Source organism: Stigmatopora argus, chromosome 12 (genome assembly GCF_051989625.1).
Source record: "Stigmatopora argus isolate UIUO_Sarg chromosome 12, RoL_Sarg_1.0, whole genome shotgun sequence".
NCBI lineage: Eukaryota > Metazoa > Chordata > Actinopteri > Syngnathiformes > Syngnathidae > Stigmatopora > Stigmatopora argus.
In genome coordinates, this window is record NC_135398.1 from 17,858,256 (window position 1) to 17,875,796 (window position 17,541).

Genomic DNA, 17,541 nt, shown 5'->3' on the forward strand with positions numbered 1-17,541 from the left:
GATTTTTTGTTAACATCACACTGGAGAAGGAAGTGATGGGTTTTTGGGTGAAAATCCCATGTTTGTTGGACCTGGGAAGTTGTCACTACCCCGACATCTGTGACATTTTGATGATTCCACCCGGACAGGACTGCCCAGAACCGCTACACACATATGGTCTGCCTTGTCGCTGTCCCTTTAAAAGCGGCTCATATGCACTCCCACAGTCCAACTTCTTCCTCCCCTTCGTGGATGTTCCATCTTGGCTTAGTCGCCAGGCGACCACACTAATTTGGTGCTGGCCGTCATTTCGGCTGTATTTACAAAAGAAATCCTGCAAAATGTTGGCGTCAACAGAGCATTCAAAGCTAGACTGTGAACTATGTATATATAATAACTCGGAGCTTGCCGTCATTCCCGGAGGCTTAAGAACTACAACCGCGGGACCCAGCGTTTTGGAAGACTCATTTGGGCAATTGTTTGATTCTGACACAGAAAATGAGGACTTTGATGGATTTGTGGGTGATGATGACGTGAGTAAGTTGTAAAATGTCCAAATAAAGCACTGCCGAACTCAGTTTTGCTCCCGTTGCCTTTTTAAAGCGTGTTTTTAGCGTGTGGGTGTAGCGTCCAAGAACTATATTTCCCAGCAGTCACTGCGCACCGGAACCCGGAAATAAGCTGCTTCCGGTAGCCAGCGCTATTGTGTTTCGGTGTTAATCCATATATAATATATATGCGTGTAATGAAATGGTGCGTGCTTTGTGTGTCTAAAATACAGAAATAGCACTCGTTACTGACACTGCGGCGTAAAAAACGATGCGCCAAATAGGCGTGAAAATACGGTAATCATTACACGCTGCTTTCAGCTGGATTTGACCGAATTTGAGAGCATTTTGAGCCGTTTGGCGAATAGACGTATATGGACGTTTTTTTTGCCTCCATCGCGACATCATCGCGACATTTTACCGAGGAATTCACTTCCCTGGGCTCGGTTCTAATGTCCAAAGAGCTCCAGTATTTGGATTTAGTCATTAAACGCTGTTTTGGGCTGGATTTGACCGAATTTGAGAGCATTTTGAGCCGTTTGGCGAATGGACGTATATAGACATTTTTTTGCCTCCATCGCGACATCATCGCAACATTTTACCGAGGAATTAACTTCCCTGGGCTTGGTTCTAATGTCCAAAGAGCTCCAGTAATTGTATTTAATCATTAAATGCTGTTTTAGGATGGATTTGACCCGATTGCTGTCATTTTACGGCTCAGTTCTGCAACATCTGCCCGCCCAAGAGTGCTTTTTCCTGGGCTGCCATGCCCGCCCAAGAGTGCTTATTCCCGGGCTGCCATGCCCGCCCAAGAGTGCTTATTCCCGGGCTGCCATAAGCTTCCGGGAATGACGGAAAGCTCCGAGTTATTATATATAATATATATACATAGTTCACAGTCTAGCTTTGAATGCTCTGTTGACGCCAACATTTAGCGGCAGGATTTTTTGTTAACATCACACTGGAGAAGGAAGTGATGGGTTTTTGGGTGAAAATCCCATGTTTGTTGGACCTGGGAAGTTGTCACTACCCCGACATCTGTGACATTTTGATGATTCCACCCGGACAGGACTGCCCAGAACCGCTACACACATATGGTCTGCCTTGTCGCTGTCCCTTTAAAAGCGGCTCATATGCACTCCCACAGTCCAACTTCTTCCTCCCCTTCGTGGATGTTCCATCTTGGCTTAGTCGCCAGGCGACCACACTAATTTGGTGCTGGCCGTCATTTCGGCTGTATTTACAAAAGAAATCCTGCAAAATGTTGGCGTCAACAGAGCATTCAAAGCTAGACTGTGAACTATGTATATATAATAACTCGGAGCTTGCCGTCATTCCCGGAGGCTTAAGAACTACAACCGCGGGACCCAGCGTTTTGGAAGACTCATTTGGGCAATTGTTTGATTCTGACACAGAAAATGAGGACTTTGATGGATTTGTGGGTGATGATGACGTGAGTAAGTTGTAAAATGTCCAAATAAAGCACTGCCGAACTCAGTTTTGCTCCCGTTGCCTTTTTAAAGCGTGTTTTTAGCGTGTGGGTGTAGCGTCCAAGAACTATATTTCCCAGCAGTCACTGCGCACCGGAACCCGGAAATAAGCTGCTTCCGGTAGCCAGCGCTATTGTGTTTCGGTGTTAATCCATATATAATATATATGCGTGTAATGAAATGGTGCGTGCTTTGTGTGTCTAAAATACAGAAATAGCACTCGTTACTGACACTGCGGCGTAAAAAACGATGCGCCAAATAGGCGTGAAAATACGGTAATCATTACACGCTGCTTTCAGCTGGATTTGACCGAATTTGAGAGCATTTTGAGCCGTTTGGCGAATAGACGTATATGGACGTTTTTTTTGCCTCCATCGCGACATCATCGCGACATTTTACCGAGGAATTCACTTCCCTGGGCTCGGTTCTAATGTCCAAAGAGCTCCAGTATTTGGATTTAGTCATTAAACGCTGTTTTGGGCTGGATTTGACCGAATTTGAGAGCATTTTGAGCCGTTTGGCGAATGGACGTATATAGACATTTTTTTGCCTCCATCGCGACATCATCGCAACATTTTACCGAGGAATTAACTTCCCTGGGCTTGGTTCTAATGTCCAAAGAGCTCCAGTAATTGTATTTAATCATTAAATGCTGTTTTAGGATGGATTTGACCCGATTGCTGTCATTTTACGGCTCAGTTCTGCAACATCTGCCCGCCCAAGAGTGCTTTTTCCTGGGCTGCCATGCCCGCCCAAGAGTGCTTATTCCCGGGCTGCCATGCCCGCCCAAGAGTGCTTATTCCCGGGCTGCCATTGAAGGTAGACTAATAAATTGAGAGTGATGAGCGGCAAAGGGAAATGAATCATTGATTTTTACTATAATTTGGACAACGCCGGCAGCAGGCCGGATTAAAAATCCTAACGGGCCGTATATGGCCCGCGGGCTGAGGTTGAAAAACTTGTACACACACGATCCGGGGGCGGGGCGAGCGCGCGAATCCCGTTTCGGCGGAACGTCCATTCGGCGACCTGCCCATCTGTCAAACGTCTGTCGGCGAAACGTCTTTAGGCGAATCATCCGAGTACCGATGATGTCGCTCACACTGGTACTCAGTGCGCTCAGGGAGGTTGTCTTTCTGCACAGACCAACGAAAAATTAGAGGGAACATTGATTACGATTCACATTCAACTACTGTACAGTTACAACAATTCTAAAATTGCAACATGAGGTAATCAGGCTTGGACACACGCGGGCAATGTCAAGTCCCATATTGAGTGCTATACAGTAATGCCTTGAGATACGAGCTTAATGCGTTCCTGGACCGAGCTCGTATGTCAATTCGGACGAGAGAGGTGGTGCTCAAACCAAAACTTTAATAACTTAAACAGGATCTTAAAAAATAACAACGACTTAGAAATCAAATCACCAAACCTGACAAGGGAAGATACGGGAAAGCGAGAAACGAGGTGCATGGAACATGAAACGTGGACAAACGAAAACAGACGATCGAACAAATGACATAACAATCAGTGGGGTTTAAATAGACTGACATGGGTTGACGAGACAATTAGGAACACCTGGGAAACACACGAGGGGGCAGGCAGGGAATACAGCAGGAGCGGAAAAACGACAGCAAAACACAATGGTCAATCACTCAGACAGGACACCAGGGGGAAGAAAAGCATAAAACCAAGCAACCCTAACAGTTGCTTCCCCGTGCCTCACAAAAGAGTGTATCCGCAGCTCGTTTTTTAAATTTATCGAACCAGCCATGACTCGCTTTAAAGGTTTCAGCTGGCGCCCCAGTCCCCCCTTTCTCACCTGCTTGCTTTACTTTCAAGTCTTCATAGATTCCTCTAACTGTTTCTCCTTTATCCATATTAAAAGAAGCCCCTCCCTCTCATCATGAATATCACTGTGTGGCTTGAAAAGGACCACCTAGCGGCCGCATCGTATGCTCGTAAGTCAAATTTGTCTCGTATATCAGGGCAAAAATTTGCTCAGAATTTTCCTCGTATCTCAAATTTCTCGTATGTTGGGACACTAGTATCTCAAGATATTACTGTATAGTAAATCCTTCAGACATTTTTTTCTTTTCCAATTTAGAATCTTGCATTGAAGCAGGTTTAGACTAAAGCTGGTTTGCACTAAAACAGGTCTGCACTAAAAACTGGTACAATTATTTAATGAAGGCCATATGTTATTTAAACATAAAACATGTTTACTTTAAGCAGAATGGCGGGCTAGTGGTTAACATGTCAGCCTCACAGTTAAGGCAAGGGCTCGATCCTCACTTTGTGGAGTTTGCATGTTTTCCTAGAGCTTGCCTGGGTTTTCTCCAGGTACTCCAGTTTCCTGCCACATCTTAAATATAGGTAGGGTAGGCTAGTTGAACAGCAGCCCGGTAACCCAAATGGTTAGCGCGTCTGCCTCACAGCCTTGGGGTCCTGGGTTCAAATCCAGGTCACGTCCACCTGTGTGGAGTTTGCATGTCCTCCCTGGGCCTGCGTGGGTTTCCTCCGGGTACTCCAGTTTCCTCCTAACCCCTTTCTTCCCACATTCCCAAAACATGCATGGTAGGCTGATTGCACACTCTAAATTTCCCCTAGGCAATCGTGGCATGCATCGTGGCACGCGTCGTGGCACGCGTCATGGCACGTATTCTGACACGCATCGTGATACGAATCATGATGGTTATAATAATTGTATTGTCAGTTATGAGAAAAGACATCCCTAATAAATATGTTATATATTCTAAGTGCAGAATGAAATCTTCCCTTGATAGTTGGCAATAATCATGTTCTTGCTCTTGTGAGAAGAGTGCCAACCCCGACGCGCCTCCGAGTGGAACGTTGGAGCTTCAGCTTCATGGCACTTCTCATTGACACCATGGGGAGGCAGGAGTTCATGACTTACTTGGAGAAAGAATATAGTGGTAAGAACATTTACTAGCCTTCTTAGCCAATTTGCTGCTATTAGAGCCCAAGCACAATGTGAAGGGCTCTATTGTAATGGTAAAGATTATTTATTATTAATATTCTTCATAGCAATGGAATTTGCCCAATTTAGAGGCCTTAACTTACTCAAATGTTGACCAAATTTGGTGTATCCATAGATCTTGGCGAAAATTAGTTTGGAAGTGGTTACCGGAAAATTGTCAAAAAAGTGCCTCAACAGCGGTACACGGTCGATTGGTCGCCGGTCTTTTGGTCGCCGATCTTTTGGTCGCCCAGAAGGTAAATGATAATTACCATTTAAATAGTTGCTCAAATTCCCTAAATACAAACTGCGAATTACTATTTAGTCATACTTAATGCCCTAGTAATTATTAGGCTAAAGAAAAGCTCCAAATTTCCTGGACTTTTATTGTTTTTTGTTGGAGAACTTGTTAAGACCCTGACTGACGTAGCTTCTTAAAGGGACAATGCATGTACATACAAACTCTTATACACTCGCACGTCGGCTCAGTGAAACTGCTCATGGCCATTGTTGGCTTTTATTGATGCGTAGACCGTGTTGTTTTACCTTGTTTTGTCGCCGGTCTTTTGGTCGTCAGTCTTTTGGTCGCCGGTCTTTTGGTCGTCGGTCTTTTGTTCGCCGGTCTTTTGGTCACCCGTTGTCGCGGTCGGGGGGACCAAAAGACCGCGACCAAAAGACCGCGACCAAAAGACCGCGACCAAAAGACCGCGACCAAAAGACCGCGACCAAAGGACCGCGACCAAAAGGCAGCGACCAAAAGACCGGCGACCAAAAGACCGGCGACCAAAAGACCGGCGACCAAAAGACCGGGGACCAAAAGACCGGCGACCAATCGACCGCACACGCTCAACAGCGTCTCAAAAAATGATCCTCACCGATGTTTTTTTTTTTTCCTCGTGGAGCTATGAAATTTGGTGGGTCCATACTTTGGCGCAAACTGCCAAAAACACTCGTGCAGCTATACCCAAAAGACAATAAGAAGTCGGCCATCTAGGCTCCAAGATTTTATTGTCACATAATGAGAATAAAAGCATTCAATTCAAGTCAATTCAAGTCAATTCAAGTCAATTCAAGTCAATTCAAGTGTATTCAAGTCAATTCAAGTCAATTCAAGTCAATTCAAGTCAATTCAAGTCAATTCAAGTCAATTCAAGTCAAATCAAGTTAATTCAGGTCAATTCAAAGGAAGCAATCACTTTGCTCAGGGCAAGCTCATGGTGAGTAAACTCGAATATGGCTCAAACAAAGGAATTTGATTTTTTTTACTGAAATAGGGGCGGTGGTGTGTCCGTCCCCTTCTATGGAGAAATTAATTATTATAACGGGTCATTCATAACAGACAAAGCTGTATACCAAAACTAGCAATCAAATAAAGTAAAAATTAACACATCTAAACCTTCAGTATGGTAAAATAAACTCTCAATTTTGATGTACACAAGAAAGAAAAAAACATACCGTACAATCTGCTTGGTTATGGTAAAAAAAAGTTGAAAGAAAATGTACAAATCATCCTCTTCGACCAGATAGTCTGCTGTTGAAATACTTCCCGTAATTCTTCCTCCTCCTCTTCCACCAGTCTGTGATCCCAGGCTCTATTAATTGTATTCTAACACAAGTATCATACCCTAATTATATAGTTATATTCCTTGCCATTCAATTTACTTCTCAATAGATGTATTTTTTATTCTTATTGCTTGTTTAAGATTCTCCAGGCGGAATAGTCATTTTTTGTTGTTGTTGTCCAATCCTCTATACAATTTCAAAGGAATCTGATTGTTTTCATTGAGATAGCGGTGGGGATCTGTCCCCTCCTATGGAGACTATTGAGAGAGGCATTTTGGGGTAGTCGCGGGGGCCAAATTCCTGATTGTTCTATCAGGAGACTGCTCGTTCCAGGTGTGATAGTCTCAACTCACTCGGATCTGACAGTCTCAGCCATTCTCACCCTCATCTCGTAGTGTTTAGCTTTCCGTACTGTGCACACAATCAACAGTTGTTAATTAGTAAGGACAAACCCGAGGAGGGAAAGTTCGAAGCACATTAAAGTCATCTGAATTTGGTCAGCCTATTTCATCATACTCAAAATCTTGCCACCTGGAGATCCCCAAACAGTAGCTGTCTTCAAATTCCTATAAAATGTAATGTAGCAAATCATTATTACACAGAAAAAAACATTAAAACCTGTCCTTTTGCCCATACTGATAACACAATAACTGTTGGAGTGAAAAGATGCACAACACGCTCTGGTCGCAGACAGGAAGCAAGACCTACTTTATTGAAAATATCGGCGTCTTTTAAAGCTTAAGCATAGAACAGTGGAGGACATCCGCCGTCCTTCGCAATCACGTCTGACGTCTGAGCACAGTACAGTGAGAACGTGAAGGACATCTGCCCTCCTTCATCATCGTTTCGGCAATGTCTGATATCTTTAAGGCCAGCCTGACCCTGGCTCATGAACACATGTTGCTATCTGACACAGTAGGTGTTATCTAGACTAACAAGTGCCTCAATATTCCACAATATACCCTTTTTTGTAGGTTTTAACTACAAACACAATATTACGATCCCACAGTTCAGTTCCTTGGACCTCTGGTGCAAGTTGGTCCTTACGAATGATGATTCCACTTTTATTACCGCCCAGAAGATTATTGTGCCTCTGTAAGAACGGCGTCTGGACTCCTCCGTCGTCCTGAGATGGTGGGTCGTCACGCCACATGTTGGAGTTGGGTGCTCGCTCCACCTCTTCCCACCCTCAGCCTCCCGAATGGATCATCTTTGTTTAGACTTCCAGGAGTAAAGTATATTAGCAAAAGGCAGGTAGGAGTCCAGTCCATTCTTGCTCCTCTTTATTCAGACCAACTGAGGCTATCAGGAGTAAAGCATTTACCGTAATTACTCGAATATAACGCGCACTCGAAAATAACACGCAGGTAATTTTGGGCCAAAAAAATCTGGAAAAACGCAGTACTCGAATATAGTGCGCACCTAAAATTTCCCGCTGACGAAAATCAGAAATATTACCTTTTTTTCTTCGTTTCACGATTGTTTTGTTCAAACAAATTTATTCATTAGAATCCTTCAAATGAAGAGTTCCTCTCTCTCTTTGTCTGTCCTCTCATACATCTCTTCGTTGAGAATCCTATCAACGTCCACGCTTCCTTCATCCACTTCCTCTTCCTCCCACAACACATCATCCGATTGGCTTTACGAGATGACGTAAAATCCGTGCGTCAAAGTGAGTTTGACAATGCTTTTTTCGATCGAAAATTTGTAATTTATTTTAGTTATTGATTATAACACTGAACTGAGAGAGGGTGAACTGAGACGGGTACGAGGCTAGAGGGGGGCAGTGGTGGTCTCGGCTTTACGAGATGACGTAAAATCCGTGCGTCGGCTTCACGAGATGACGTAAAATCCGTGCGTCGGCTCTACGAGATGACGTAAAATCCGTGCGTCAAAGTGAGTTTGACAATGCTTTTTTCGATCGAAAATTTGTAATTTATTTTATTCAATTCAATTTCAATTCAATTTATTTGGCAAGAAAAAGCACCAGGCTAAGGGCCATGTAACAAGACAAAAAAAAAAAAAATAAAAAAAAAAAAAAATTAAAAAAAAAAAAAAATTAGTTATTGATTATAACACGCACCCCCAACTATTGGAATTAATTATATAGCAAAAATCTGCGTGTTATATTCGAGTAATTACGGTACTTCATTGCAAGCAGTATGATACTAATAATGATGAACAGATCAAGATCAATAGTTAAGCAAAGCTAATTCTTCGTAGCAAGCAAATTTATAATAATATGAAATAAAATCCTGACATTCCACCTTTTTTTATTATATATTTACATACAATCTAATGCCCTTATGCCTATATTTCATTTTTACGCCAAATATGATTCCACCCGGGTGGGAATCTGCAGGTCTGCTCTTTATCCGAATCCCCCTTACTTGGAGGTCAGGTCTGAAAAAGGAAGAACAAAATCAATCTCGTCCAATTCACTTTGATATTTGTCATAGTCACGGACAGCAATGCCCTCACCAGTAGGCCTAGTAATAAGTGGATAGAATTCTTGCAATTTGGAATTTGTAGGCACATTTGCTATAGTTATTAGTCTACCTAAAAAAATGTGTAAGCAAGGGATAAGACAACGCCCACACAATGTCAAAGTAGTAGCAAAAACAGCCATTGAGATCACCACAGAAAAGGCCAATTCTTCACACTTGCCGAAGGTCTTATCCCACTAGTCTGTCCAGGCGGACAATTCCACTCCAGAATGCCTCTTCATATTCTGGTTCAGGGTCTGCAGGCCTTCATCGGCTCTGGTTAGGGACCCATCGGATGACGTGTCGTTGGGAATAAAGGTGCAACGTTGATCTCCAAACTTTGCACACGCCCCCTTGCTCCGCCAGAAGCATATCAACCACTTTGCAAAAAAAAAGCCATGAGACTGGTGGCTGCCAGCTATTCCTTCATTGCTACAAATGCCTGTTCTGTATAATTTCCAAGTTTTTGGACATTGTAATGGATGTTGTTTATCTTATCCATATTTTATTTGAAGTAACCCAAAGAAAAATAGACTCCATACCTGCTGCAATTTGTTCAGCCAACCAATACTCATCTAGTACGCCTCTTGGGATGCAAATTGCATCAATGAGGCTCAAAGCCGTCGAGAGAGCCCAGCCGCCGCACCGAAATTCTGAGCCACCAATTGTATTTCTTCGACTATAGATGGAAAAACAGATTATGGTAAGAGCAGTGAAACCAAAGCACATAGTCCTGTTTCTTTTTGACAGGAGTTATATAATTCATTTGCACCACATCACCACCTTAGGTCAAAACGTGGAATCATTGGCGCAGTTTGGGAACACCATATCTCATTTCCTGCACCCAGATTCCTGTAAGGTTCAAAACAGGAAAAGTTAGCAAAGGCATTTTCAGTGGAAAAAAAGGGCTTGTCGTTTACTGATTTCATAACAGGACATTGTTTCATTCATTTTTTCCTTCATCTTTTTTTACTGTAATAAATAGACAGACTGGCTTCCCCCATATGCAAATTTACTACTTCTCACCAGTGAATATGTTATATTCACATCAGGTAAGATTGAGAAACAAATGAATGAATGTATATTTCTTAATAGAATTGAACCAACAACTCCCACATTTCGCAAGGATTGATATTTTAAGCCTGGCTATATTTGTTACGTCTTAGGGGAGACGTCGAGGTGAGGTTACTAGGAATAGGACCCAATCCTGGGAAGCAGGCAAGGACGAGGGAAATAGTGCTCATACCAAAACTTGAATAACTTAGGCAGGATCTCACAAAATAACAAAGACTTAGGAATCGAAACACAAAACTAAACTGGACTAGGGAAAACACGGGGAATCGAGGAACGAGGTAACGTAGATACATGGCAGGGGAAATAAGGCAGAAAATCCGACCATGACATTATAATCAGTGGGGTTTAAATAGACACAACACGAACTAATTTTGAATCACGCGCAGCTGCAATTGACGAGGAGTGGGAGTGGCCGGTCCGGCGGGCGTCCGCGCCGGCATTTGGCGAGGAGTGGGAGTGGCTGGTCCGGCGAGCGTCCCCGCTGGCCCTTTAAGTGATGGCCGAGCGCCATGCCCTTAACAGACACCAGAATCTTAGAAAAGTCGTCGGGCACATCCAGGGGGGTCCCCTGGACGAGGGAGTCGCCGCCGAAAAACAATAACAGGCTACTCCTAACAATATTACTGCGCCCTTACAGCAATTAAACCACGTAACTTTAAAATGCATACGAATCAAGGACTCCAAATTTCATGGTTAAATTGTTTCTTATTCATTAACATAATATTTGCGCTTCACCATATAGCTGTAGCTAATTGTAAAGGCCACTCATTAAACCTGAACAGAAAGCATTTCAAAAAGGTGTTCATTTCAAATCTCCAAATGCCACCACTTTCTACAAGTTTTTATGTTCACAAAAATTGTTTCCTCTTTGGTGATTTATAAATTAAATATTGCTATGGTTGATCTTTCTTGGTATTGATGAAACATGTGGGTTACCGACCGAACATTCAAATTCACACAGATTAAATTATTCATTTTCTCCCTAGATTTTTAAACTTTAGCAAATGACTATTCTGTTTTTAAAACCATTGAATTTGCATGACTGATTTTGTCAACACATTTTCCAAAATTATACTTTCTGGATATCTATCCTCTTTTCCCAATTGATAGTTCTAATCAAATCTCCCCCTGTGGGTAGTGAATGAAATTCAATAACCAATTTGAACTTTAAAATCTACAGAAACTCATCCACCCAAAATCTAGCCATTTATGACCCGGGCGAAGTCTCAATTTGCCTGGCAGAGCGTTGTGGGATGAGAAACAAAGCTCTAATTCCATTAAAACATTTTTCCCTTTTTCGTCCAAATAAATCCTACATTCAAATGTATTAGTGCTTACTATATTAATATTAATTCATATTAATTTTGATAATAGACTCTTGAGCTTTTGTCAAAATATCCCGATGTCAGGTCCCATTTATGCCTATATTTAGGAATTGTGAGTTAACAAATTAGTTGACTATATTTTCACACTTTAGACAGGCTCGAAAACTCAAAAACAATATTTTTCAAGTCTAAATATTTACCTTATCTTATTTAAACAATTATAACAGGTTCTAAACATCTGACTTGTTGCATCCGCAAGTGTATTATGTTAGTTATTAACTATGCAGCTCTTAAGTCATTTAGCAATCAATTCTTTATAGTATTAACTTGATTGTAACCTTTTAATGTAGCAAGTTTAATTTGTCCAATTCATGATTGGAGACCATTACTTTAGTTGTATTAAATTTGTCGGAAATTTCGACCCATTTAAAAAACATCTATAATAAATAGACAATACCTGTCACTGTCACTGCCACTGTCATTTAGTCTTTGAAATTTACATATTTTTGGGGGGATTGACCACGCCTTGGTCATCTATTGCCCTGGGGAATATGTGGAGCACCGATCAAACAATTCCTTCCAAGGAATTTTTATTTTTAGAAAAATTAACCCAAAAGTTGTTTAGTGGCGCTGCATTCAGCCCAACCCCCCCTTGTTGCGACATGAGACTTCCCATGAGTCAATTTAGTAGCCCACCCAAGAAAGTGTAGTATTTACAAATTTGACTGTTTTTTTCCAGTGCTCCCAAAATCCCCATTTCGCAGACCAGCTTATTTGTTCATTCACACTTTAAGTTTCAAATTTGGACTTTGCTGCTGCATTTCACTAGACGTTAATATGATAAAATATTTCTGCCATAATCTGTCGCTGTCATCCCTGAAAACGGCTTATTGGAAATTTCAGAAATCGATTCCAAATTTCCAAATATTTTCCACCTTGATATCTGATCGATTGATTATATCTTGGTGGCCAGCCGGTCAAAAACAGAAGAAGACGGACAACCATTCACGCACACACTCACAGACAGGGGTAAATTAGAGTGTTCAACCAGTCTAGCATGCATAATTTTGGTTTGGTGGATCACAAGTGGAGACTGCCGTCTCCATGTAGGGCTTCTTGGCAGAACCGTCCCCCCCTTTGCTGTCTTATTAGCAAAATCATTCCCAAAGGAAATAGGTAATTAATTAATTAGATATGTGCACCACACAATTACAAACAGAAATTTGTTTTGAAAGTCCAATTGCAATCGTTAGTCGCCTCAGTCAGTCAGCATGAGCGACTGCCATGCAAGTGGCTGTGATTAATTTGTTTGCCAATAATGCAGTAATGGGCAAAATTGTGACACATTGAAAACACACACACACGTATCCATGTAAACAAACATTTTAACCATTTGGAAAAAAAATGTACCCCCTAGTTTTGTATTAAGTCATACACCTCTGTTAATGCTATCAGTTTAGCTGTTTGTGCATAGGAATGAGGTGGTAATAGCTCTGCTTTTAAAAGTTTAGTATTAGTATATAGGTCAATAAATTGTATCCTGTTCGAGTTTTACCCTTTCTAGTAATTGTGGGATGAGACCTAATTTTTGAATCAGACCCATATTATTAACCTACCCAAGAACAGCAAAATCACTGGCTGAATTCCTCCCGCAATCGACCCGTCTCACCCCCACCAAGGAGACAATGTTTATTCTTAAAATAAGAGCCATATTCCGTAGCTCACTGTTACCACAATTAACCAATAATAAGAAAATTAGAAAAATATTACATTTCACTAGGCATGTCCCAATGATATATTTTAGTGTTTGATAAAAGGACTCACAAATTGTTGCCAATATTGTCAACTTTTTTCCAGCCTTTTCTCTCTAAACAACTAATCACTATTGTTAAAGTATTTTTGAATAAACCACCCATTCAAAACCAATATTAATAAATATTTTTATCCCCTGAAAGCTCTCATCTCATTTTCTGAACCGCTTTATCCTCATTAGGGTCAAGGGGGGTGCTGGGGCCAATCCCAGCTGTCTCCGGGCCACAGGCGGGGTACACCCTGAATTGGTGGCCAGCCGATTGCAGGGCACAAGGAGACGGACAACCATGCACACCCGTACCTAGTGTCCAATCAGCCTACTATGCATGTTTTTGGAATGTGGGAGGAAACTGGAGTACCCGGAGGAAACCCACACAGGCCCGGGGAGAACATGCAAACTTCACACAGGTGGATGTGACCTGGATTTGAACCCAAGACCCCAGAGCTGTGAGCGCGACGCGCTAACCACTCGTGGCACCCCGAAGCCCCCCCCCCCCCCCCCCCCCAAGCTATTTTTATCATAAAATATGAAATAGGTTACAGGTGTCAAAGTGGCGGCCCGGGGGCCAAATTTGGACCACCACATTATTTTGTGCGGCCCAGGGGCCAAATCTGGCCCGCTGCATCATTTTGTGCGGCCCGAGAAAGTAAATCATGAGTGCCGACTTTCTGTTTTAGGTTCAAATTCAAATAAAGATTATAGATTTATATCATGTTTCTTGATTTTCCCCTCTTTAAATTATTAATTGCAATTGTTTTTAATCCATCCACAAAAAAATCTAAATATTACATCTAAAATGGTCCGGTCCATATGAAATCGAGTTGACGTTAATGCAGCCCGCGAACCATCCCTAGTTTGACACCCTTGAAATAGGTTGAAAACCCAATGCAAGTTAAACTCCTCCTAAGAGCCTAAAATCGTGGAGAATTTTAAGTACCTGGGTGTTCACCTCAACAACAAACTGGACTGGTCCACATTCATAGATGCCCTGTACAAGAGGGGTCAGAGCCGCCTCTACCTACTGAGGAGACTACAGTCCTTTGGAGTATGCAGGACACAGCTGAGGACCTTTTACGACACTGTGGTGTCATCTACAGTGTTTTATGCAGTGGTCTGTTGGTATTGCGGGAGCACGGAGAGGGACAAGAACAGGCTGAATAAGTTGGTCAGGAGCGCCTGCTCTGTTCTGGGCTGTCTTCTGGACTCTGTGGAGAAAGTGGGAGAGAGGATGATGCTTGCCATGATGATGTCCATCATGGACAGCACCTCCCACCCCCTGCATGAGTTTGTGGAGTCCCTCCGAAGCTCTTTCAGCAATAGACAGCTGCACCCTCATTGCAGGAAGGAGCGCTTCAGCAGATCCTTCCTCTCAGGCTCTTTAACAAAAGAAATGTCTGAATAATAAGACCAACTGTATGTGTACACAAGGTGGGGCAAATAAGTATTTAGTCAACCACCATTTGTGCAAGTTATCCTACTTGAAAAGATTAGAGAGGCCTGTAATTGTCAACATGGGTAAACCTCAACCATGAGACAGAATGTGGGGAAAAAAAACAGAAAATCTAATTGTTTGATTTGAATTTATTTACAAATTAGAGTGGAAAATAACTATTTAGTCAGCTACAAACAGCGAGAGGTAAGTGACCTGTATCCACAACAGCAGAATGCCAAATTACAAGTCCGTAACTTACACTGATTTAGGTCTTTTGCCGAGTAAACGTAGCTTATGGAGAAGCACCATCAATTTTGTCACACGCAGTTTCTGCGTGTGATGACAAGTAGGCTTTTTGTGTTGTGATAACGACGACAGGGGCCTATGTCCGATTATTATATTTCTGGCTTGCAAAGAGGTCTAACTTCTAACGAGGTCTGACGAGTTTGTCACTCGTTAATGTATTAATAGCATCTGTGTTAACTCATTATCGGTATAAAAGACACCTGTCTACATCCGGTCTCTCACACTCCAAATTCCACTATGGCCAAGACCCAAGAGCTGTCGAAGGACACCAGAGAATTTTTTTTAGACCTGCACAAGGCTGGGAAGACTGAATCTGCAATAGGTAAAACGCTTGGTGTAAAGAAATCAACTGTGGTAGTAATTATTGAAAAATGGAAGACATACAAGACCACTAATAATCTCCCTCGATCAGGGGCTCCATGCAAGATCTCACCCCGTGGCGTCAAAATGATGACAAGAACGGTGAGCAAAAATCCCAGAACCACACGGCGGGACCTAGTAAATGGCCTACAGAGAGCTGGGACCACAGTAGCAAAGGCTACTATAAGGAACACAATGCCCCGCCCCACATCCTCAACACGGGATCGCCAATAAATCAAACACTAGCATGTCACACTCTCCCCCACAAATCAAATGTCGTCTCGACATCTGTACATTCCAAGAATCTCTCCACTTGTTGTTGTTATCCTGAACAGTCTTGCGAACTTGTCACTTCATATCCTCTTCTGTGAGCTGATACTCATAAAAACTCCAGACAGCAAGGTATTAAATATCTTCTGTTTCACTGGCTGTGTAAATGACATGTTTTCATTTGTCAATAACTTCCAGCCACAACACCGAAGCGACTGTTCGGCCTCATCGTTCTCACTGTAATGAGTATGTCTGTCGGACTGCATGCTGTTGTGAATATGGACAGATCTGAGCTCTTCGACAGTCTGCAGAAGACTTTTGTTTTCCTTCTCCAGTTTTACCAGTCGACTACGGATCTGCTCACTCACCTCCTCACTTAGAGTCTGCCGCCCCTGAAAGTTGTCATTAATTTTAGATAGTTGTTCTATCTCCCATCCTAGGTGCTGAGACTCCTCCATGCTACTCCTCTGAGCTAAACACAAAGTCAAGTTTTCATCCTGCAGCTCCTCTATGCTTTTACAATCTGCATCCCTTCCTTGTTCCATTTCGTAGATCCGGGCCTTCAGCAACAGGCTGTGCTTCTCCAGCTGGTGGATTTGATCTGAGCGTGCCCTCCAGCCTGCCAATTGATCCTCAAACACCTCTTTGGTTTCCTGCAGTATTCTGTTATCCTCTTTGAGATCCTCCACTTTGGCCTTGTAAAACTCCATCTTGTGCATTTGCTCCCTGTCGCGTGCCACCTCACTCTCCAGCTTGTCAGCTTTGATTGCGCGATCTCTCAGTGCATCCAGTTCATCGCGATAGGTGCGGACTGCACGGGCGTATATGAGCAGCTTCAAATTCTCCTGCTGGAGCCTCTTTATTTCTCCCTCCATGTTTTCCTGCTCGTGTCTGTTGTCCAGCAGTTGTTCATTCCTCTCTTCTAGCTCTTGTCTAAGTTGTCTGATCTTTGTTTTTGAATCGGCAAGTTCCACCATCAGGTGTTGCTGAGTTCCCACCTGCTGCTGTTGCATGCTGGTAGGATTGACGATGGACAGTGGACTGGATGTGCCACAAAGCACACGAACCACACCTTCCCTTTCCTGAGTTAGCTCTGCTATAGTCTCTTCTTTTGGTATGGAGTTGATTGACGCAGCAGCTGTCTCATTTGCATCTGACACTGAACAACACATCTGTAAGGAAGGCAAGGGCAAGTCAAAGGGGACATTTCCTCGTTCATGGTTGACACTCATCCCGCAGAGGCAACCACTAGCCGTTTAAAAGGGGCTTCTCTTATTGATCTGACTTCTTGGATTTTACATCCAGCTTGGAAATGTTCTCCACTCCCTTACCGATAACAGTGTGTGCACTTCGCATCTCGCCCTCCCTGCTGACAAGCAAAACACCTCCTTGGGACATAAGCAGGGCGGCTAGTGTTCCAGTGGGGTGCTGGGGGCTGGCTGTAGTAATTTTGTTGTGCAGAAGGTGGCTGGGGTTCCCTAACTGGTCTTCTAACTGAGGGTGGGAGGTAGGACTGAGGCTGAAACATAGCCTGCTGTAGTGTCTCTTTGATCTGAGCTATTTCTGCACCGAGATCTTTAAGAGAAGCAACACTTATCTTAAGTTCAGTCAACTCCGCTCATACCTCAGGGGACACTTTTGGTTTTTCTTCTACAGGGCAATTGGTAGGTCGTAGTTCTTCTAACTGTACCTTGCTAACATGTGTCACTGCCTGTAGGGTACTAAACTTCTTTGTATTTTTCCTTTCCGTTTCATTAGCACGGGCTACATTTAACCACTCTAGTAAAAGCTTATCTGAAGTCTTACAGTCCAGCAAGAGAGGCTGCATATCTACCCTAACACTGTCACTCTGGAGACCAGTGAGTATCGTGTGCAAGCACATACGCTGGACTAAACTTTGGTCGTACTGGAGTCC

At 42.8% G+C, this 17,541-nt stretch overlaps 1 protein-coding gene across 5 annotated transcripts in view; it reads left to right on the forward strand.

Annotated features, from left to right (window-relative positions):
• The window catches only part of rgs11 (regulator of G protein signaling 11), a 91,284-nt gene that overhangs the window by 60,606 nt on the left and 13,137 nt on the right, over positions 1–17,541 (forward strand). For all 5 annotated transcript variants that reach the window (XR_013304065.1, XR_013304064.1, XM_077614364.1 and 2 more), the window contains one exon: positions 4,838–4,953. Coding sequence is in view for 3 of the 5 variants with exons in the window: in XM_077614364.1 (XP_077470490.1) it covers positions 4,838–4,953 (116 nt within the window). In the remaining 2 variants the exon portion in view is untranslated. The remainder of the gene's footprint in view (positions 1–4,837; positions 4,954–17,541) is intronic.